We start from the raw sequence: 23358 nt of genomic DNA, 5'->3' as shown, positions 1-23358 counted from the left end.
TTTTCTATTTATAGCCAAAATATGTCATCTTTTTGTCTGTGCATCTCCATTTTCTCTGTGGGTGGGTAAAAAGAAATGTTTAATCCCACAGCACTTTGGGAGACCATTCTTGGAGAGATTATTAACTGGGAGTTGGAACTAGACAACCTTTAGGATCCTGTCTGACCTTTAATCTATGACTCTGTATAATAACTCATTCTATGATCCTATAAGAAATTTTCTTTAAAAAATTGCTATTTGGGACAATTTTTCCCTGAGAATAGGCCTTGCCCAAAATAAAATGTAGGGAAGGGGTTGTTTCATTAGGGAAAAGGAAGGATTGGTCACATAAGTTGAAGCAAAACCTTCTTGGTTTCAATGAAGTTTCTCACCAAGTCTGCTTTGTGGAGTGACTACACAGCTGAGCCTGGGTCTAATCCTCTGGTCTCACCACTCTGTGGCAGGAGCAGTGAGGAAACAGGGGGTCTCTCACCCTCCCCACGGGCAGCCAAGATTCAGTGCCTTTACCCAGCCAGGCACATACAAGTGCCAATACAAGGTCAATGCAGTATTTTTCTTCATTTCCAAGAAGTGAGATCGATTCCCACAGGGAATCTGTCATTTCTCTGGACCTGAGCACCCCTGTGTTTCTCACATGGGGAGCTCTGTGTTCAGAAGCACTGAGGGGAGGTGGGAGCCTCATTTCCAGAAGTGTTCTATGGTTTTAGGAGCACATCCCTCACAGAACAGAGTACCAGGGGAAATCCCTGGTTGCTGTGCCCATTGCAGGGCCCTGGCCCTGGCCAGCCCTGCAGCAGGGCTCAGGCTCTGCCTCTCTTTGCCCTGGGTATGGAATCCCCAGGAAGGCAGCCAGGAGGCACAGCCTGGAAGGACCCAGGAGGGGAGCCTGCAAGGCTCAGTTCTGTCAGTCTTCCTCTCCTGTCCTGTAGTTGTGAAATGCCAGAATGGCTTGGGTTGGAAGGGACCTGAGAGCTCATCCAGTTCCTGTCATGGGCAGGGACACCTTCCCCTGGGTTAGTGTGCTGTGTAGAGGTGGATAAACCTCCCCTGGGGCTACCTTGTGTGGCTGCTGGGCCAAGTGGGGGATGTGACCCACCCTGGCCCGGGTCACCCCTGGGGGGACACAGCCAAGCCCTGTCCACGCTCCAGCAACACGGCATCAGGTGTCTCTGCATTTCACCTGGACACGACCAGTGCAGACCCTTCCTCTCTGTCCGAGCCAAAATGGGAGCTCCCACCTCCTCCCAGGTGGCCTTGTGACACCGGGGAGAGTCTGGGCTGCAGAGGGTGGGTCTCCTGTAGATGGTTCAGTAAAGGTGCCACAAGGCAAGGGATGGGACAGACACATCCATCACACAATTTTCTGCTGCTCAGCATGGATTGGAGGACTCTGCTCTGCTCTCAGAGCAGCTGAAGTCGTGCAGGGCTCAGCAGCAGTTTGGCTGTGATGCTCCATTTGGTACAGTCCTGTGAGTGGCAAATGAAAACCAGCATTTGGATTTTCATTTCCTTCACTTCTGATTTTCACCACAAAGAGGATTTCACTGAGGATTAGGAGGAATTTCTTCCTGGAAAGGGTGGTCAGGCCGTGGCAGGGGCTGCCCAGGGAGATTTGGAGTGCCCGTCGTCCCTGGAGGCGGCACTTGGTGCTCTGGGCTGGGGACAAGGTGGGGATCAGTCACAGGATGGACTCGATGGTCTTGGAGGTCTTTCCCAACCTGAATGAACCTGTGATTCAGAGCAGAAACTCTGCAACAACCTTGCTGACCACTGCAGGGCCAGGGCCTTCCCAGGACACGTTTGTGTGTCCAGAAGAGGAAGCAGAGCTACCCAGGCACACCAGCTCACGAAACTTGCCTTTGATCTCACACTTTTATACACCACTGACTTCAGTTCAGAACTGGCACCATCAGAAATAAGATCAAAGCCTGTTCCTTGTGCACTAGAGGCATCTGTGATGTCAGCAAACACCCAGAGTCACCAAACTGAGCTCTGTGGAATTTCTGTGGTTTGAAAGTGGTGTGGCTATGATTAAAACCTTGTCCTTACATTAATTCATATTTCACAGGCCTTTTCTGGGATGTTTCACATTGTGAGTCTGCTGGGGAAATTCCAGCTGCAGGTTCTAGATTGATGATCTCTGATCCTGTCATCTGTTCATTCTCTTGTCCCCGTGGCTGCTCAGCCACAGACAGGGAGCAGCAGTGTGGCTTCCCCCAGGCCGGTGTAAATCAGCATAACATCAGAGCAGTCTGAGTCAGCCCTGTCTTCACTCAGCTGTGCCAGCTTTAATTCCCTGGAATGGGGGTTTCTCCGTGGAGAATGGCACTGCTGGGAGCGAGCTGGGAACGTGCAGCACAAGTGTAGTACAGAATTCCCACCTCACAAAAGCAGACCAGAGAGGGACTGCCTGGTGAAGGGACAGGGATGGTGCTGGCCCATGGTTCAGAGCCCAAGGACAGGGGGGTCTGTGACCAGCATCTCTTTGTGATGCAATCCCAAATGCAGTTTGTGGCTGCCAGGGGAACTGTGTGGTTCAACACCTGGCCCCCAACCATCAGCCCAGACCTGTGGTAGATGTAGGAGGTGTGAGGATGCTTGCTGAGCTCAGGGAAACTTCTCAGCTCAGAGTTCAACCCACCACCATCTTGTTTCCATGAAATCTGTCTCTGAAAATGCCCCATGAGAGCTCAAAGAAAACTGGACTTGGGTGCAGGATGAAATAAGCATTTCAGAGGGAATGTGGCCAGTAGTGGTACAGAGGCACCTTGAAAGAGAGGGGATTCAGCTCCAAAAAACAAAGTTAGGCTGAAATGATCAAAATTCCTCCAGGATTTAGGAGCTTCTGCCTTATTTAATCACACACTTGTGAATTGGCTTCTTGCTCAGCACTGGAGGCTCCCTGTGTCCCGTGGGCACCGAGTGCCATCAGGGGCCTGCAGTTGGGATCTGCTGCCAGGCACAGCCGTGCCATGAGCAAATGCCCTTGGCCAGCTGAGCCAGAACAGTCACCACTGTTCTGTGCCTGCTCCCAGCTCTGCAGTGCTCCAGCTTCACTCCAAAACCAACAGAAATAAACATCTTGTGGCTGTCACCTACTTGGCAGAACCCCCAGGGTCTCAAAGCTGTGTGCCAGCATCTCCAAACTCCCCTCCCCGCTGGGGACACCATGGCATGGAGTGGTTGAGCAATTCCCACTGCTAGAAGCAAGGCCAGGAACCCGCTCCTGAGGTGCATCCCAGCAGGCACACATCCCAAAGCAGGCTCTGAGTCCTCCCCTGAGAACGTGGGCTCGCCCCAGGTGTGCTCTGCAGAGGGCTCAGGAGGGGAGGAGGTTCAGCAAGGCAGGGTGAGGTGCCTGTGCCGCTCTCTAAGGCAGCTTGAGAAGTGCTTAGTGTTTATTTTGTGTTTGTTCTGCACTCCTGAGGACAGTGGGAGGTCAGCACAGGTACATTACAGCCACTAGTACCTTGTGAGGAGGATGGTGTGATGTTATCAGAGAAGGCTGAGGCAGGAAAGCCAAGCAGTCGGAAGACAGGCGGTGACAGATCCAAGGCTGTCTGTGCCATGTAATTCCCTTCCTCCCGTGTGTTTCCATTCTGATATGGGCTTTAACTGCATGATTAAAAATATTGATACTCTTCTTCGACAAGATAAAAATCTGTAGTGTGGAGGTATTGAATAACTGAAGACACAAATCCTCATCTTTGGTAGACAAGCGAGGCAGATGCTGTGAGCGTTTTCTTTAGCTCTGGGTTTCCAGGACGGGAGGAAAACACAATCCCTCATGACAGAATGGTGATATTTCAGCAGAGAGAGGAGTCAGGGGCCATGGCAGACAGGCAGTGCTGATGATTTGCTGAGAAGTTGTGTGCAGTACTCAAACCCTTCATGGGCACGCAGATAAAAACTCCACACTGGAGCCAACCAGCAGAGCTGAGGGGGATGTCAGAAAAGGGGGGACAGACACCCGCCCCATGCCTGGGAGGGCAGAGCTTGAGCCACTGGGTCAGTGGATTGCAGGACTACAGAAATTGTCTAGAATTCTGAAGGACCTCCCAGGGACAGAAGTTTTAAGGAGTGTTGTGGCAGAAGAATGATGAGTGATTCTGTTATCAAAGCGTTTCCAAGAATTTAATCCTCACAGGAAAGCAGCAAAAAGAGGTGGGGGAAGAATTTGGGCCAGTTACAACCAAAGGAGCCAAAGAAAGCACATTTTGGCAAGAGGGGTGATTAACCTTTGGAACAAACTTCCTGGGGTGATAACAGACTTCTTTCTCTCTTGAGGTTTTCATGTCAATGGCTGCTCTTCTCTGGCAAGCAGACTTGAGCCAAGACCAGTCACTGTGGCCGTGGCCACCGTGGGTGGATGCAGGGCTGTGTGAGGGAGCTCAGCCCTGCTCTGCTGTCTCGGGGCCCTGCCTGGCCCCGCTCAGACCCCGCTGGGCTGCCCCAGCTGCGGGCTGGTCTCAGCACGTCCTGCTGCAGCGCAGCTCCTGACAGGGGCCAGCCTCCAACCTTCACCCTCTCCCACCCACGGTGGTTTTTGCTCCAAATGACCCTATAGTGAACCACGTCCAGCCTCTGTTCGTCCTTCATTCCTCCAGTCCCTGTGTCCACCCTCGCTTGCAGCCTCTCCTTGACCTTGTTTCCTCCATTACACCTGCGGGTGGTTCGGCAGAGACGGCGCACGCCGCGGAGCCCGCGCTCGCAGCCCCGCTGAAGGGCCCCGTGCTGCACACCCAGCACTGGGTGCTGCACACCCAGCAGTGTCCTGCCCTGTGCCACCCCAGCCATCCCTGCTGGCCCTGCTGCAGGGACGGGCTCATCCCCTTCCCTCCTGGCTGCCACCTCCTCCTCCTGGTTTCTCTCTTTTCCAACGCGTGTAGCAATCTTTGGTGCCCAGGGACAGGAGCAGGGAGCGCTGGAGCTGTGCCAGGGCAGGTTTAGGTTTGATCTCAGGAAAGGTTCATCCCCCAGAGGGTGTTGGCACTGCCCAGGGAATGGGCATGGCCCCGAGGCTGCCAGAGCTCCAGGAGTGTTTGGACAGCGCTGTCAGGGATGGCCAGGGTGGGATTTTGGGGTGTCTGTGAAGGGACAGGGGCTGGGTGATCCTGATGGGTCCCATTCAAATCAAGGTATTCTGTGATCTTTTTAACCAGGGCACTGCAGTCATTACCTCATTTGGAGGTTCCCAACCTGCACAGAATCACAGAATCAGATATTCTGAGTTAAAGTTCCAGCCCTCTCCTGCACCAGATGCCCTCTGCTGTCGAGCAGAAAGGCCAGCACTGAGGGTGCCGTGGGGAAATGCTGTAGCAGCTCAGTTCTTCCCTGGGCACTGGGATCCTGAGTTCATCCACAGCTGGTGAAACACTTCCAGGGTGGAGAGCAGGCAGTGCAGCCCTTTGCTCGTCCCTGCACTCAGCCCAGAGCTGGCCCTGACTGCAGCAGCTCTGCAGACAGAGCTGTGACTCCGCAGCTGAAAGCAGCAGAGGAGCTGCCCTTGGCCAGTGAAGTGGTCCTGGCCAGCCCCAGACAACCCAGAGGTATTTTCATGTGAGGTGGAGGAAAGGTCCCCACAGTGGGTTACTGGCACAGTCTGTGTTTTCTTCAGCAGAGCAGCACAAGGCTGAGAGCAGCTCCATGCAGGGGGAAAAGGGTTATTGAAATTACAAACACCATTCAAGGAGAGCTGGGATTACCTGGATTTTACAGACAGTTAGGACGAAAGCTGAACTTTATTACTTCTACCTTTTTCAGTTGCCTCTGGTCTATTCAAACTTCATGACACTTAAAATTAGATTGAACTCTAAGCTTCTCTAAATTGGGAAGCTGAAGTCAACAGGGAACAGGAACGAGAGACCAACAACTCTTTTACCTACATTGATTAGATGATAAAAAATATGATTTCACTTTAAAGGTTCTGTTGATTTAAGTGTCTGAAATTCACTGATGTGCAATAGAGTTTTTAATAGTACACATGTTCCTGGTAAATCTTCATAATCAATTTTCTTTATGCTCTTCTCTTGCATTTTCTATCATAATCATCCTTCCTCAACTCTCCTCAGCAAGTAATTCTGAATTTCAGGCTTGTTTGCAACCTGCTGACCTCTCCCCACCCCCAATATGAAACCTATGAATAATCATTGAAAGCGTGTCATAAATAATTGTGTGTGAACTGCAGCCAGTAATTAAATATTAGGATTCTGCTCCTGTTGCTGTGTGAACTCTTGTTTTACAAGGGTAAAAGAAGCCTTCAAGCAAGTTACTAGACCTTTGTATGGCTCAAGTTATCTTGGATTACAAGATAATTTCTTACAGCAAAATTCATGTTTGGTTATTTAAGCTGAGACCAAAAACAGATTTCCATGGCAGAAATAGTGAGGGCATAAGGAGAAAGTTCAGCACAAAGGTAGAAACCTTGCTTAATAACTTATTATTATTTCATTTCCTTCCATCCCCTGGGATCTGTGGGATGGAGGGAACGTGCCATTGCTGTAACTGCAGGTCTGGTTCAGGTGCAGACCCCATGGATTGAGCACGCTGCTCCTCCCCTGGAGTTTGGGAAGCGCTGCCGAGTCCGGGGGCACTGCTGGCCCTGTGCTGCTGTGGTGAGCAGGAAAAGCCTGTCCCACCCTCAGCAAACCCTCAGTCTGTTTGGCTCCAGGTGCCTTTGTAATCCCTGGCACAGGTCAGGCTCTTCTCTGAGCAGTGAGGCTCATCGTGGCCACGTTTGCACTGGGACTTCCTTGTCAGAGCCCCCTCGCTGTGGGAGCAGGCTGAGCTCCGAGGGCTGTCTCCCTCCAGTTTATCTGCCAGGCCCCAGCTGGGGTGCTGCCCTGCCTGGAGCTCTGCCCAGCTGCTGCTCCAGAAGCAGGCAGGATTCCCACGTGTCCCGTCTGTCCCCGTTCCTGTCTCCGATTCCTCGGCGCGTCCCAGCTTGCACTGAGTACCCACAGGTGGGCAGCGGGCTCCCCAGTGGCTCAGAAGCAGACCCCATCTCAGGGGGGATGAAATGGCTGCCAGCACAACTGCCAGAGAGCCATGGAATGGTTTGGGTTGGGGGACCTTCAAGCTCACCTTGTTCCTCCCCCTGCCGTGAGCAGGTACACCTTCCTCCAGACCAAGCAGCTCCGAGCAGGCCCTGACTGCTTTTCCTCTGTGCCACCCTTATATGACAGATAATTTGCTATTTGCTGTATACTCTCTATTTTATTTTTTAACACACTGCCTTTGTTGTTCATTTGTTGCCCATTTCTGCCTAATGCCTCAACTCAGCAGCCCTAGGGGAAACCAATTTATTATCCTGGTTTTGGAGCCACCCCAAGACATGATCCATTCATCTTCTCTCTTTCTGACCATGTTTCCACTCTTTTTCCTTATTCTGTGTCCTCCACATTGGTTTTATGCTTTTTATGACTCAGTTACCCAGCTGACATACCTCTTTTGCTCTCCCTTTTATGAGATGTGTTAGGAAAGACTTGCCAAGGCTGTGCAGATCTCGCAGTGCAGCCTCTCCCTGCTCGGCACAGCACTCTAAATATTACACGAGGTACAGGCACAAGGCTTGCACTGCTTCCACAGGTACAATTCCCACCCAGGTCTGATGATTAAAATAGTATCTGTGGTCTGACTGTCAGCCAGCTGATGTTCTGGGCAAGGCAGATGTGTGTAATGAGAACCTTCCTGTGTGTGAGTTCTGTGAATGCACAGACTGGGGCTGTTGTGTGACTGTGCCCTTGTGCTGGTGTGGGATGGGAGGATGGACTTCAGCTCCTTCTGGATTATTCATGGCATGTCTCAGACTGTGAATCCTTGCATTCACAACCTCAGTGCCTTTCTGCTGTGAAGTCTTGTTTATTGCAATGTAAGTTCTCATGGTTTTGTAGTTTTGCTGTTCCAACACATCCTGCCTTTCCCCCTCATGCCCTCCCACTGTCTGTTTGTAGTCTGACTCCCCCACGAGCCCCAGAGGCTGTGGGAGTTGTTCCAGCCAAGTGAGGCTCCCCAGGCTCTCCTCAAGTCACTGAGGGCACAGGAGTGATTCCAGGGAGTAACTGCAATTTAGGTTCCTCTTTGTATTCCCTGACTATTTTCCTATATGTGTAAATACATATGTATGGCTATATGCCTAAATTCCAGTGTCACCGTGTCACAACTCACTTCTCACTGTCTTTTCCCTTCCTCAGCTAAAATCTTCCCTGGTTTTTCCAACTTGGCTTCCTCTTCCAGTTTTGCTGTATGCCTTATTCGTCCTTACTTGTGATTTACTTTACAAACTCCAGCCTTCATGTCTAATATTTAGTGTCAGAGGCAAGAAAAGGTCAGTGAGAGATGAAGGGATGATGGATAGATGCAATGACCTGTGCTGGTACAGACATGTACACAATTTTGTCTTTGAACCCAGGGTTGCCTGGAAAAGTGTCACTGGAGGACATTTATGGGAGCCCTGTGGCTTCGTAACGTCAAGAGGAGAATCTCTGTTCTTTGATTTTAATCATCATTAATCTTCATAAATCTTCAGGAGGGTTTAGCTTTTGTTTGAATGAATTTTGCAACTTCCAGAGAAAATAGAGGCGGGGGAGTATAATTGAGTGCTTGTTTAGTGCCAAATTCATCTTAAAGCAGGGAATGCAAATCGCATAGCAAGTGTTGAATTATATATGATTAAAACTGCTTCAGCCCTTGCAAAGAAAAATAAAAAATGGCCTTTTTATTCACCGGTTAATCATGTACAAAAAAAAATTGGATGGAACAAAAATGAACTTAATCACAGAAAAAGGGGTCACAGTTCCTGCTTGACACATGGCTGGGATCCCCATCATAACCATGCAGCACAGAGCACGCTGGCATTTAAGTGCTTCAAAGAGGTACATTAAGAAGAGGGTTCATTGATAAATGACCCTTTAAAAGCGGGTGAGATTCTGTCCTTAGCAGTGAATGCTCAAGGTCTGCACAGTTGTCTTGGCCCATCTTGGCTGCTCTTGTGTTTTGCAGGCAGAGCTGGAAGGTTTTCCAGTGCTTAGTGATATGGAGTGATGTGCAGGACAGATAAGAGTGTTGAAACCGCTGAAGGCAGGATCCAAATACTGTCCATTTTTGCTAACAATTGTTGGTCTGGCAGCAGTTCAAACTCAACACCCGTAGACTTTTCTGATCCAGCAAGTGCCAGAGATCAAACGAGGAAAACGTAATTTTCTCCTCACTTCTCTACAGCAAGAACAGGGACCTGAAAATGACTGCTGGGCCCTGCTGTACCGAGAGCATCAGAGGTTTTTAGGGCTGTTTGATGCCGTGGGCATCACAGCTCCCCCGGAGAGCTCGATGAACTCCGTGTTCCCAGAGCTCTGTCTCTGAAGGCATTGCCCTTCTGTTGTTACTGGCAGCGTGGACAGGGGATGCTCCGTGCTCTGCCTTCCAAACTGCTCCAGGCACAAAGGAGGGTGTGGGGTGTGCAAATGGGCTCAGCTTGCCCTGGAACAGCAGTTCCCTCAGATCTGTGGCAGGGGTGGCAAAAGGAGGACATAGACCTCCAGCACATGCTTTAAAAACCCAGCCACCTTTCTGCAGCTTGGTGGAAGTGTCAGCATTCGGTGGGAGCCAGTGGATAGAAACAGAGTGTTAGTATCTGTATTGGAGCCTGGTAGGCAAGGGAGAGCTACCCAGGGAGTGCTGCCCAGGGGCACCTTCCAGTGTCCCAGCTTGCTCCAGCGCCAGTGTCCAGCCTGGCCTTGTTCTGCGGGAGCCACACTTCACACAGACTTTATTCCCCTTCCATTTGTGCCTGTCTCCAGTGTTGTTTGTTTGATTTGGAGGTGCCTGTCCTCGTTTCACAAGTCCACACCTGCCACAGGGTCTCCCGTAGAAGGTGTCACAGGGACAGAGAAGGGGAGGGGACCACGTGTACGACACTGCTGCTCCAGCAGGGAAGGGAGGATGCAAGGGTTGCTTCTGACAGGTGCTATTGTAAATAATTCCACTGCTGGGGATTAAACAGACCCTCCATAATCTGTTCCACTTTTTAACTTCCCATGTAACATTTTTCTTAATATTGATCTAAATCTCCCTTGCTGCACATTTACTCAGAATTACATCTCATCTCATGTCCCACAACAGTGGAGGGATATCTATCACTGTCCACATCCAAAATGTCTTGTTTATGTGTCAGTGCTCTGATCTTGTTTCTTCAGAGCCTTCGTCCTAAACTACACAAATCCTTTTCTTTCATCCTCACCTCAGCCTGCAAACCATTTATAATTTTAATAAAATTCCTCTGGGATCTTGTCATCTTCCTTAATGTGTGTTGTCCTACGAAAAGATGACCCAAACTCCAGCTAAAGCCTTACTGGGGCTGAGAAGTGCAGAATAATTGCTTTCTGTGATAAACACATACTGCTTATGCCCCACACCACATGTTTTCTGGTTTTCATCCTGTTTCTTTTCCCTGTTCAGCCTGTGACCACCTGTCTCCCCACAGCCATATCCCTTGCTTCTATTTCCTAGCTTTGCTTTCCCTCCTGTCTTTTCACACTCACATCTCCCAGTGCCACTTTTGCTTCTGGTCAGTGTCATCCTCCTGATTTCATGCACTGCCTTGAACAGACCAAGATAATTTTGAATTCCAGTCTTGTCTTGCCCATTTCTTGTGACCCCCTCCTCATCTTCTGTCAGCCACAAATTACAGAAATCTGTTCTCTATTCCATCACTGGAGCCATTATGGGAATATTGAACAGTACCAGACTCAGGACAGACTCTCAAACACCTCTGAGTCTGAAAATGTGTCTTTTCTGGTTTTGGAGCTCTGTGTTCATGAGCACCCACTTGGCTGTGACTGCTCAGAGGCCACTCACTCTTGGACTTGTTCCAAATATCTTGGAGAGGTCAAACCACATGTCACACCTACTTTCCTGGACAGTGTTATCCATGAGATTGATCCATAATTCATCTGGTTCTTTTTCCTGCTTCTTTAAAAAGGGCATTCCTTTTCCACTCCTTTGGGATCTCATTCTTCATAAGAGTTAGAAAGATAAAGATTTTACTTTTCTACCACCTCTAGTAACTCATATACACAGACTCTCTGGCAGGGTCCAGCAACCCCTGGGAGAATGTATTTCTGTATAAGCAATTCAGTGGCATGAGGGGAAATGGATTTTAAAGCAGAATTTGGAGGGGAAAATCTCTTATTCCATGGAGAGTGTGGTGGGACGTGACAGAAGCAGCCTGGATGTCCTTCCAAAGGTCTAGCCCAAAAGGGTCCGTGTCCCCAAATTACTTTGTCTCCTTGGAGCTGTTGCCCTCTCATCACCCATCACGTGTTCTGACCTGCGCCGCAGCAGAAGCTCCAGGTCTTGGTCTTGGTTATGCCAGAGGGAGGAACCCGTGGCACGAATGCCAGATCCATTTCTGTTCCCAGTTTGAGTCAGCAGCTGTGCAGCCATGGGTGGCCAGCACAACCATCCCTCTGCTCACCCTCAGCCTTGCTCCACCATCTCTTTTTTGGTCAGCAACTCCTCCATGGGAAGGGGCTGCAGCCAGAGACTACAGCAGATGGAGAGACCTTGGTGAATGTGGAAAAGGATGTGAATGACTGGATGGTATCTGGAAAGGAAGTGTAGACCAGGGCAAAAAGAGAAAATAAAACAGTGTTGAGATGTCTTTAATAGCACTGGTGAGCAGGGCATAGGAATCTGTGCTGTCAGATCCTGAACCCTCAGTGCTTCAGCCTCCAGAAATGCTGCTCTGTTCATGAGGCAGAAGTTAAGGGAAGGGTTTGGACTATCTGCAAACACTGAAAACTGTTTTTCAAAATAGAAGTCACTGCAATATGCCTGCCCCTGGGAGCAGTAGGAAAGAAGGACATGTCCCTCAGATGGAGATTAGGTCCAAACAACTCAATAGGAATATTCAGAGAAATTTTTTTCCCTTGTGTACCAAGGGAGGTATTTTGAAGACAATAGCTGGAGATGTGGGGTTTCTTCATCCTGTGATCTGCCCCTCTTGGGTCTTTACAAATTGCCCTGACTAAGAAGACTTTGCAAATCTGCATTTCTAATGCCCCTGATGGGACACGTTCCTTATAAAAATTTCCCTCTGTTTTTTAACTTGCTACTAAGTTTTTTTGACAGGAAAATGCAAGAATTATTTGAAGGAAATAAGGACATTGCAGTCCACATAGACTGGGGGGTAGGGGAGAGGGCAGCAAAAGGGTCAAAAAATAGGGCATGGCAAAAGAAATCTAATTTGCAATCAGAAATGCGGGGTATTTAGGAGAAAGTGTAAGTGAATTGACGTATACACAGACTCTGGCCAAAGCCATGTGAATACAGAAATGCTGCTTTGACAGCTAAGAAAGATTTGCAGGGTTTGGCTCCTGGAATTAAATGAGCTCTGTTCTTTCTGGGCTGTTATTCAGGATTCCAAGTGAAACAGGAGTGCCAGCGTGGACAGGGAGTTTTGCCAGCCAAAGAGAGGAAAGCAAGCACCTGAGTTTGAGCAAGCTGTGCCAGAGAATTAGAGAATGGTTTGGGTTTTGACGAGGTCTTTAAAGGCCATCTGTACAACCCCCTGCAATGAGCAGGGACATCTTCCACTAGATCACACTGCTCAGAGCCCTGTCCAACCTGATCTTGAATATTTCACCTCAAGATCAACCACCTGTAAATCCCTCTGTGAATGACTCAGGACAGTGTGACAGAACTCCTGTGCACTTTGGTGGAATTGTTTTCTCAACCACTCTGCAAAAAGCACCTTGATGTACAGAGGAATGCCTTTGCTGCAGGAGTTGTTAAAGAAAAATATTCAGGTAGGGCAAACGGATCTCAAAAAAATTGGCCCCAGTTTCACTGTTGCTAAGGAAATAGCCCATTCACCCATGAGAAGACAGGAGGGTGTTCAGCTTTAATTTTCCAGCTGCATCCATGGAGTTTGAGCAGTGTAAGCCAGGAAAACAAGAGCTGAGAGCAGGCACTGCTGTCCTGGGAGTGTTTGAGCATCATTCTTGAGTGCTGGTGGAGAACTGCACAGGCCATGGAAATCTGGTGGAAGAGATTTCTCTCATCTCAAACATCATTGGGAATAAACTTCTGGAAGCAGTTGCAAAGGAGAAGGCACTGCAGAAAGCTTTTGACAGTGTCACTGGCAGGAGGCTTGGGAGCTGGGTATCAGTCCAGATCAGAGCTTTCTGTAACTGAGAGCACAGTGCACAGATGCAAGAATTAGCAGTGTCAGTGCTACAGCCCTGAGGGATTCTGCAGAATCTGTGAGATCATGAAAATCCATTGCAGTGGCCACCAATGCACGCAGGGATGGAAGAAATAGATATGTGTGAAATGTGTCAGGAGTTTCTACCTTGGAGACAAAAAACAACAATGCTGGCTCAGATGTGGTGGACCTGTGGGATCATCCATGGCACTGAGACTGCATTATTAGAGACTCTCATATTAAGTTACCCCGTAGGAAACAATAAACCTTTATGTGCCACATATGGGCTTCCAGAAATGGTAATTTTTTACATCAGTGCACAGTTAATTAATAGGACTTTGCAAGATTTTGAGAAGTTGGTGAATGCCAGAACTCTTCAGTCAAATTATTTGAAACAAAGTGGAGCTAAGGGAGTTTAAAAAATCTCAGATATTTAATCTATATGTGTATAAAACCATTACAGGCACCGAGAAAGATCTGGATCTCACTCTGCTGGACTTAAGCAGACTGCCTTTAAGGCATTGGGTGTTGTTAGCTGAAATTTTGCTCAGAAAGATAGAGTATTAGGCTGCCTTGCTTATCCCAACCTGGGCTGGGAAGCTGAGCTGATCTTGATGCACAGATAGAGAAATAAAAATACATGTACAAAATCAAGTGATGTTTGAGGAGCTCAGTTACTTCAGACTCTGTGGCTGATGACTCCTGAATGCTGCTTTAGTGGCAGACAAGCAGAAACTGCAACATGAGAAGAATTTTTGCTTGTAAAAGGAGTAGATGCAAAGGGTTTAATGATGAGGTTGTCTAGGAAAGACACCGGGAAAACATGTCACAGTATGTGCTCCAGTATCCAATCACAGTATCTCTAAAGATTAATCTTCCTCCAGTGTGGCCAGTGGAGGAACCCCAAACACCTCTGTGCTGAGCTCTTTGGGGGTCTCAGTGAATCTTGCTCCAGGTGTGGCCAGTGGAGGAACCCAAACACCTCTGTGCTGAGCTCTTTGGGGGTCTCAGTGACTGCAGCTAAAGGATGTGGTGCTGTGGCTGCTCTGCCTGGACACTGCAGCCATTTGGAGCACCAGGGACACGCTGTGCCAGGAGCTGCAGCACACAGCACTTTTTTTTCCTCTAAAGGCTGGAAAAGCAGCCCCATGGCAATTACTGATCAGGAACTTGAACATGTAAGCCCAGTGGGGGCAGGCTGTTGTGAGTGTCCAGCATGTTGCTGATAGCACAAATACCGCCTTGCTTAAATTATTCCTTAGTTCTCCCAGTTTCCCCATGTACAAACCTCATTTGTCTTGGCATGCCTCTGCACATGACCAGGCCCCCTTTCTCCTGTGCTTCTGGCACCTGCAGGATGCTCCTTGCCTTACACTGATATCCTTCTGCTTGTTCCTTACCTTAGGCTTACATCCAGGGCATGGAATTTTGGTTTCCTTTGTGTGTGACAAATCCAGCTGATGACCAGGGCCATCAGCCTCTGGGAGCTGGCACAAAGAGAGTCACAACACTGCAATTGCAGCTGTTGTTTCCCCAGAGAGGTGTTGGCTGCCCCATCCGTGGAAGCCCATGCTTTCCCCTCTGCAGCCATGGCCAGTTGCACTGCCTGGCTGTGCCATGGCTCTCCAGGAAAACACATGAGAGATTCCTCCTTGGGACAGGGTGCTCACAGTGTCCTCTTGGGATCAGCCTAACTGGGGGAGTAAAGATCATTTGAATATCGCAAATCCTCAGCATTCTTATTGTGTCACCTTCCTTGAGAATGTGCTTTCTGCAGCATTTTGGTCAGACACTGGATTATGGTCAGGCATTGGAACAGGATGCCCAGGAGAGTGTGGAGTGTCCATCCTGGAGGGATTTCAAAGCCCTGTGGATGTGGCACTTGGGGACATGGGCAGTGCAGGGGGAATGGTTGAACTTGGTGATCTGAAAGGGCTTCTCCAACCTAAATGGTTCTGTGATTCTATGTGCAGGTCAAATATTAGACTGGAAGCCACAGAAAGACAAGGGAACAAACTTGTTGCTCACCATCATCTTTCAGGTGAACAGGGACATGTTTGAGCCCTGCCCAGCACACGGGGAGATCTCTGGATGGGGAGCATGACAGGTCAGAGGTGGGAAAGGTCACAGGGTGATGTGACTGAGCAGACCAGGCAGAGTTAGACCAAAAAAGGAGCTGTCTCCTGGTTCTAAGCTTGTTTTGCTCTGCCTCAGCAGAGAACCTTTATGTCTTTACCATGGGCCAGGACATTTTAAAGTCAAAATTAGGTGGAACTTGAGGTCTTGTATATCTACTGTACATACTTAAAGATCACCTCTGACCCTTGAGACCTCAGTTGTCCTTACTGCTCTCTGCTAGATGTTCTCTCACCTTGGCATACGAGGAGCTGATATCCTGAGACCACCAGCTGTCCCACAGAATGGGATAACTGTGGGATACAGTGCACCAGTGTTGAGACCCTGCTGATCACAAACCCCAGTCACCCTGTCTGGTATGACTGCCTAGCTTTGGGAGAGGGAGGAGAGCCTCTGTTCCAGCAGAAATCAGACTGAACCTTCCCTATACACCAATATCATGGTGTCCCCAGATTTCGGTGCGGAATTAATGTGATGGATCATTTTCTCTGCCAAAACTTCTAGCTAGTTGTGTGATCTCTGTTTCAGAGACACAGTATTTCAGAATAATACTTTGGGACTTCATGAATCTTTGGGACTTCATACTCTACTTTGGGACTTTATGAATCCACAAAAGTTTTAAGCCCTCTTCCTGGGTCTGATGGATTAAACTTATTTAAAATAGATAGACAAATATTTGTAACCAGGTCATGCACTGAGCATGATGGTCTGATTTTCATCCTCCTTTCATAAGAACATTGTTTATAGCTGATTTGGTGGCTAGTCTGGCTGAGTCAGTCCAGCAGGATGGGGCATTCCAGAGGCATCTTTAGAAAACAAAGGCTGAAGCCTTGTCAGAAAGGATGTGTTAGTGTAGGGGAGTAATGATATCTAGGGAGACTTTACCCCAAGTCATCATGAGGGCTTTCATGATGAGTTCTGTTCTCCTTAAGGGTAATGGAGACATGATACAACTTGTCATGGTATCTGGGTGTCATGTATAAATCTATGATAAACAGCCAGACAGATCAGAGAAATGTTTTCTTTGGGTTTGAGTCCTTACAGTGGTTTTCTCCTACATGGATCAGCCTTTGGTGGAGAGGGAAATGTTCAGTGTGTTGGAAATATTCAGGGTGTTGCTGCGGTTATTTGTATCTCCTCAGTGCCTGTAAAGTCCTGTGTGGAGGCACAGATCAAATAGAGACAAAATACTGCTCATAAGGTGGAGGGAAGGGGTGAAGGGTCAGAGCTGGAGGGACAGAGGGTCAGGCAGCACATTTTTAATGCCTGATCAAGACAAGCAGCACGTTATTGGCCTGAACTTTCCAGTATTGCTTTAACACCCTCAGACCTTGCATTCCTGAGATGTTCTCAGCAAATTCCACCAGCCCAGTGCTGGCTGGGAAGGATCCCTAGGAGCAGATCTGTTTGCAGTGTGGGATTCCGTTATGTGTGTGCTATGTTGGTAAAACCATGGAAGTCCACAGAGGACTGTCAGCAAGGAGAGGCAGTGTCCTCCTGTTAGCGTTCAGAAACACATAATCACGGAATGATCATATGCAGATGCTTTTACTGAAGAGCTCTGGGTGTCAGGGGTACAGACCCAAATCTGACTCTGATGTGGGTTCGGGATGAACACGTTTTTATACCCTTATTGTTATATAACTACCTATTAATTATTAAATTTATATTGTTCTATTGTATACATTGATTACATCCAAGCATGGATTCTTGTCATTTCCATCAAACCCCCCAAACATAGTTTCTCATGATTCTTGTTATGATTAAACAATGATTGTATCCAATTACCAAACAATTATCTCATTTAACAATCATATCATTTATCATATATCATATCATTTATCACAGTCATTGAATTATTATACAGGTGCAGTTTCGCATGATCCAGTAAAGCCGAACATTCTCCCAGGGCCTACCAGGCCCAACCTTTCTTTCCAACTCAACTGAATATCCCATGATTTTAAAGACATCCCTGTGCTATCACTCCTCAGGTGAGCTGCTCTGAGTTAACACAGGAGACACTGGGGCAGCCCTCAGAGAGGTGTTGGAGCGTGGAACCTGCCCTGAGATCAGGGCAAGACAGGTGGAAGGGAGGAAACTTCCCCTTGTGTGGAGAACAGCATCCCAAAGGAGGTTTCTGGGCTCTACAAAATCCAGGTGACAGCTCTAAGCTCTGGACAAGGTGTGTGGGATCTCGTGGGAGGGCTGTTCTCAAGCAGGCTGGGGGAAGGAGCATAGGTATGGCAGTGGTGTTCATTGGGGCTGCTCTGCAGGTATTTCAGCAGCAAATGGGAAATGAAATTTGAGTTGTGTACAAGAGTTTGTTCCTTGTGTGATCCTGAGCATTTGGCTATAAAATCATGGCATGAAAACACAGTTTAAACGAAGTTTAGCAGGGGCCACCTGCATTAGCCACCTGGGCCCATTCATGCATGACTATTGGTTTATGGATAGTTGGGAAATACTAGGAATATTTCTTCAAGACATCCCTGCTCCCCCTTTCTCCAGACTGAGCCCCTTCCCAGCTCCCTCAGCTGCTCTTCATAGGACTTACTGTCTAGACCCTTCCCCAGTTTTGTTTCCCTTTTCTGGACATTCTCCAGCCCCTCAGATGAGGAGTGTAAAAAGATTCCCACTGAATTCATATATAAACTGGAGGAGAGGGAAGAGGGATGTATCCCAGGACTCCCAGTGGAACTGGTGTGGTTCCTGCTAAAACATCTAAAGCCCAAGTTGAGTAAAAAAGAGAGAGTGACAGGACTCCACGTTGGTGCTCTCCAGGCATTTTATTTACTATTTCCAGCCCAGATGGAATCACCTTCACACTTCTGTACCCCAGACACAGCTGCACTTCCTTGAGAAAGGAAATTACATCCTTGGAGGAGAGTCAGACCTGCTTGGTCAGCACAAGGCACTTTGAGACACCTATGTGAGAGGAGCTGAGGGTCTGTTAAAATGGGAAGAGACAGGTTTTTCTCTTACTCCCACACTTGAGGAGTAACTCTGGGTGAATGGCACTGAGATAAGAGTGAGCAGAAACAGATGTGGTGCACAGCTACAAACAGGATGTGAAAATAAACTCATTACTCCATCTGCCCACCGTAAACAGCGTGAAATTAGCAGGGAGTGAGGAATAAAACTCCAGACAAATGGCTTTTTAAAGGGAGCAGAGGGAGCTGGAAGGGCTGCTATTAGAAAAGCAGAGACACAGAAAGCCCAAGCCACACACAGCTCCATGCATATCCCAATTCCCTGGTTAGTCAAGGAGGAGGAAAATCCCACAGCACAGAGCCTGCCAGGAGCTATTTTTGAAGGCAAAACCAGAAAGGCCACTCCATCTTTGGGAGAGAAGACCTAATATTGCTCTTGTCCCTGCCTGTTAGGAAGCACCATCAATTTTATAAGTCATGGAGATTTATTTTTTTCCCTAAGAGGTGCTGTCTTAATGTTGCATAAAATTACTCTCTCAGGGGCAGAGTGAGGAGAAAAACGTGGCGTTATGTTGTCTCAGTTGCAAAGACACCGCTAACAATAAAAGCCCCTGAATGATTTGGTTTTTAAGTGACACAATTACAGAACGGGTCATTCATGACACTCCAAGTGGCTTCAAGCACCTCTGCCATAAAGTCTGAAAGGAGGTGTTTTATGCTGTGGGTTTGGGCTGTAAATATTCACCCCTGGCCTTTGTTCTATGAAGCAAGGCTTGGTTTGAGGATATATTTACTTAAAATTTTGCAGGAAAATTTCTCAAATGGTCAATCTGCTTGATTTATTTAAAGTGAGATCCCAAAGTGTTTTACGGCTTTTACAGGCTGGTTGTGTTTATAACCATCCTGGGGAGTATCTTCTGCAATTCATGTAGTGGAGAAAGGGAAGGAAGGTCATAATTTCTATTTTAACCTACTTTTCTAGCAGCTGACAGGACACTGACAAAGTCATCTCTTCTGGAATACAGCCTGCTGGCTTTATCCTCATTCAGAGGAGACCCTTTGGAAAAAGCCAGAGTAAAATAAGTAAAGTATTTTTTCCTTTATTCCTATGGATTCTGCTCAGATATGTTCTCTAGCTCATTTTATGGATCTCAGTGAATTTGCAAATTGCCCAAATGATATTTCAAGGAAACTGGTTGCCTGTGTTCGAAGTTCTTCAGTATATGACAGCCTAAGGCAGAGTTTCCCACATGTTGGAAATAATTTCTCTCTCCACGTTTGGCAGATCCAAACAAGCCTTGAGTGCTAAATAAACTAGGTCTATGAATAAATCAGGGGCAGGAGAACTCAAATTTGAGATAGTGTGAGATTTGAAATACCTGAAAGCTTGACATTGGCCATGAGGCACTTTGAAATAGTCTGCAGTTAGATGAAAGGTTTTTCATTTGAGATTCCACTGGGATACTTCAGGAGGAAACCTCCTAGTGGGTTCATCCAAAGTTTGTAATAAACATAATTGAAGTATCTGAACTCCAGCTGCTACTTTCTACTCTAATCAAGAGCAACAGAGGCAGCTCCTTCTTAGCAAACACACTGTGACTGCTGAGGGAACAAAAATGGATCTCCTGGGCTCGCGTGCTCAACTGGGAGGTGCAGAAATTAAGGAGAGGTAGCAGTTGGAAGGCTGAAAAGGGGACTTTATGAAGAGACCTGTAGAGTCTTGGAGAAAGCAGAGATTTCATGAAGCTCTCAGAGATGGAGATCAGGGACTCATATTTTCTCAAGAAGCAGGATTTTCTAATATTGTCCAAGCTGGGTCTCACCAGAAGGAGACACCGGAGAGAGTCAAAAAGCAGATGGTCTTTTCTGTCCTTCCCCTTCTGCTTCCTACCCAAAGGGAAGGCAAGTTATGTTAGAGACAGAGAGTTTTCCTTTGGGAAGTATTGTAGTACTCCTTCAAGGTCATAACAGCAGTTTCTGTTTGGATAGCACAGTAGGATCCAAAATTACTGTACAGGCACTGGAACTGATTCTCCCCTTCCATAAACCAGGTCTGCCTCTTCCTCACTCTCCCAAGCCGTGGAGCAGTCCTGCCTGACCTATGTCAAATGCTCCAGACCATCACACCAGTCCCCTCTCTGCCAGCTGGGTGCCACACAGCGCCATCCTGCTGAGCACATCTGAGCAGGGCTGAGCCGCGGGCCCTGCCCTTTGCCGGGAGCAGCGATGCAGCCACGAGCCTTGGGCTGAGCACATCCCAGGAGCCAGCCTGGACATGTCCAGCCTGCTTTAGCGAGGAAGAGCAATAAATAACGGGGGATTGGTCTGCTCCTGGCACTGAGGCACAGCACCACTGAGCTAATTTATTGGTGTATGTGTAGCAATACCATCTTTCTCCCATGCTTTGGGCTCTCCTCTCCAAATGGAGAGCACAGCATTTTGTGTTGGTAAAGGAACTCTGAAGACAATTTACAAAAGCTTGGAAAAAGCCAAGACAGAAACAGTGGGAGTCCTGGGGAGATGGTGACAGTGAACAAGGGCCAACTCCTGGGATATATGTGGGCTGACTACATGTCAAAACACCCACACAGAGCCATTTATAGCTCCAGGAAGGTGTAGGCACAGTTAAACCATATTCAAGGAGCAGAGGCCAGGGTCTCTGTAACATTGGGCTACAGTTAACTTTGGAGGGCAGAAATGAGATAGAGAGCTGGGAAAGAAAGGATTTGAAAATATTTTTCTTCTCCAAGAAGGAAAAATCAACCACCAGGAACTGGTCAAGTTTCTGTCTTACTTACTTACTTACAATCCTGCTAGCAGGCTGATCCTGTCATAGAACCATAGAATGATTTGGGTTGGGAAGGACCTCAAAGCTCATCTGGTTCCACCCCTCTGCCATGGGCAGAGACACCTTCCACTTTCCCGGTTGCTCAGAGCTCCATCCAGCCTGGCCCTGAACACTTCCAGGAACGGGGCATCCACAGCTTCTCTGGGCCACCTAGAAGAAGGAGACTGCGGGAGACACACACCGTTTCCCGCGGGGCTGCTCCACGGCGCTGACCGCTCTCCCCTTCCCTTGCAGAAGGCATGGCAGCAGCGGTTGGCGCGAGCAGGGACTGCCTGCAGGCGGGCGAGGCCTGCACCACCGACCCCGTGTGCAGCGCCAAGTTCCGCACGCTGCGCCAGTGCATCGCGGGCAACGGCGCCAACAAGCTGGGCCCCGACGCCAAGAGCCAGTGCCGCAGCACCGTGAGCGCCCTGCTCTCCAGCCAGCTCTACGGCTGCAAGTGCAAGCGCGGCATGAAAAAGGAGAAGCACTGCCTCAGTGTCTACTGGAGCATCCACCACACGCTGATGGAAGGTCAGTAGAACGGGGCTCCTTTCTGATGATCGTCCTAAAAGGGAATTGCTCGCGGGCCGTCTGCAGAGCTCCCCAGCTCTGAGGTTGCTGCAGAACACCCCTGTATGATCCTGTTCTGTCTCAAGACATGCTGATCAGACCCAAGGGAGCGGCATGAAGCTGTGTTAGGGCAGGTTTAGGTGGATATCAGGAAAGGCTCTTCCCCCAGAGGGTGGTCAGACAGTGTCCAGGCTCCCAGGGAATGGGCACAGTCCAAAGGCTGCCAGAGCTCCAGGAGCATTTGAATAACACTCTCAGGCACAGGGTGGGATTGTTGAGGTGTCCAGTAGGGTGAGGAATTGGCCTTGAGGGTCCCTGTGGGCCCCTTCCAACTCAAGAGATTTGATGATCCTATTGATCCCTGTGGTATTGATGTTTTGGTAAAAGCACTACTGAAAACCTGAGATGCATCCTTCCTTTTTTTTTTTTTTACCCAACCTCTCTTTTATGACATTCCCAATATACATTGAGATCTTTTGCTGGAGAAATGCACAGCATATTTTGTATCTAAGTATGTTAACCAAGACCATAAACACTGTAAATTTTATAGAAACACAACATAAAGCACAGGCATTGAGGAAAAACAGCATGAACTTCAAAAAAATCACTCTCTTAGAATGTCTCAAGTGCATCAGTGTCTTTGTGTTAGTGAAGATTTGGGGCTGGTGACATCAAGTTGGAACTTAAAGTGTTCCCAGAGCCAGTATTCAATAAGTTTGGATTTTGACGTTTTTTAAGAGTCACCATAAAATTGCACCTCAGTGACCATAACTCTTCCTTGTCAGGCTGGTGAGTATTTTATGCACCATGAAAATTAAAATGGGGAATAAAACAGACCCTTCCAGCCATGGGCTGTGAAGTGGATTAATAAAACACTGCTGGCTGATACCTGAAAGGAAAAGTGCAGGGTTGAAACCACAGGCCAAAAGGCCAAGCAAAACAAAACAAATGGACAAAGCAGTGCACAGGCTTTCCAGGATGGAAACTGGTTGATCAAATTCCTGGGAAGCTTCCAGGTGCCACAGCTTGCAGGGTGCAGAGCATGGTGCTATGAACTGACTGGGCAAATACAAGACCTGAGCACCCTCCAGTATCTGGCCTTTCCCATAATTAAATGCCAGATTTGTTTTAATTGAAGGGAAGTCCGGGGAAGAGGTGGCAATCCGTTTTCTCCATTCATCTCAGTGGGTGGTGTCACAGCCCCTTCCCAGCTGACCTTCATGGCTCAAACTTGAAAACAGGTCACCTGTGACATGGCTGTGTAGGGCAGTGCTGTCATGAGGATTTCCAGCTCTGGAACACAGAGCTTTATGTTGGAAGGGACCTGAAGGACCCTGGAAGTTCCAAGCCCCTGCCATGGGCAGGGAGAGACACCTTCCTCTAGAAGGAAGAGAAGAAAGGCCAGCAAGGAGTGTTGAGAGCAGGGGCAGGGGCCAGCTCTGGGTCTCCAGATGCAGAATAGCAGTTTGGTGCTGGATGGACTCCCTGCCCAGTATGCTGGGACTTCCACCTTGGGAATGACTGGAAGAGGGCTGTTCTTGGAGGCTGACAACAGCTCTACTCCATTTCTCCGCTGTCATGTCCTGAGCCCCACACTTTTTCAAACTGTCTTCATTTGCAATGCAGATTTGCACACCAAACTTTTGATTTCCTTGCCTTAATTTCCCCAGGGAAATATATTTCGTAGC

The 23358-nt window shown here is 48.2% G+C and overlaps 1 protein-coding gene across 1 annotated transcript in view; it reads left to right on the top strand.

Annotated features, from left to right (window-relative positions):
• LOC121353464 (GDNF family receptor alpha-4) overlaps positions 1-23358 on the top strand; it is a 71951-nt gene that overhangs the window by 31184 nt on the left and 17409 nt on the right. Inside the window, exon 2 of the mRNA XM_041467327.1 lies at positions 21353-21631. Coding sequence (XP_041323261.1) covers positions 21353-21631 — 279 coding nt within the window. The remainder of the gene's footprint in view (positions 1-21352; positions 21632-23358) is intronic.

The sequence above is a fragment of the Pyrgilauda ruficollis genome, unplaced genomic scaffold, assembly GCF_017590135.1.
Source record: "Pyrgilauda ruficollis isolate IOZ18807 unplaced genomic scaffold, ASM1759013v1 scaffold206, whole genome shotgun sequence".
NCBI classification, from domain to species: Eukaryota; Metazoa; Chordata; class Aves; order Passeriformes; family Passeridae; genus Pyrgilauda; species Pyrgilauda ruficollis.
The sequence above is the reverse complement of the archived record's forward strand: the minus strand, read 5'-3'. Positions and strand labels throughout refer to the sequence as shown.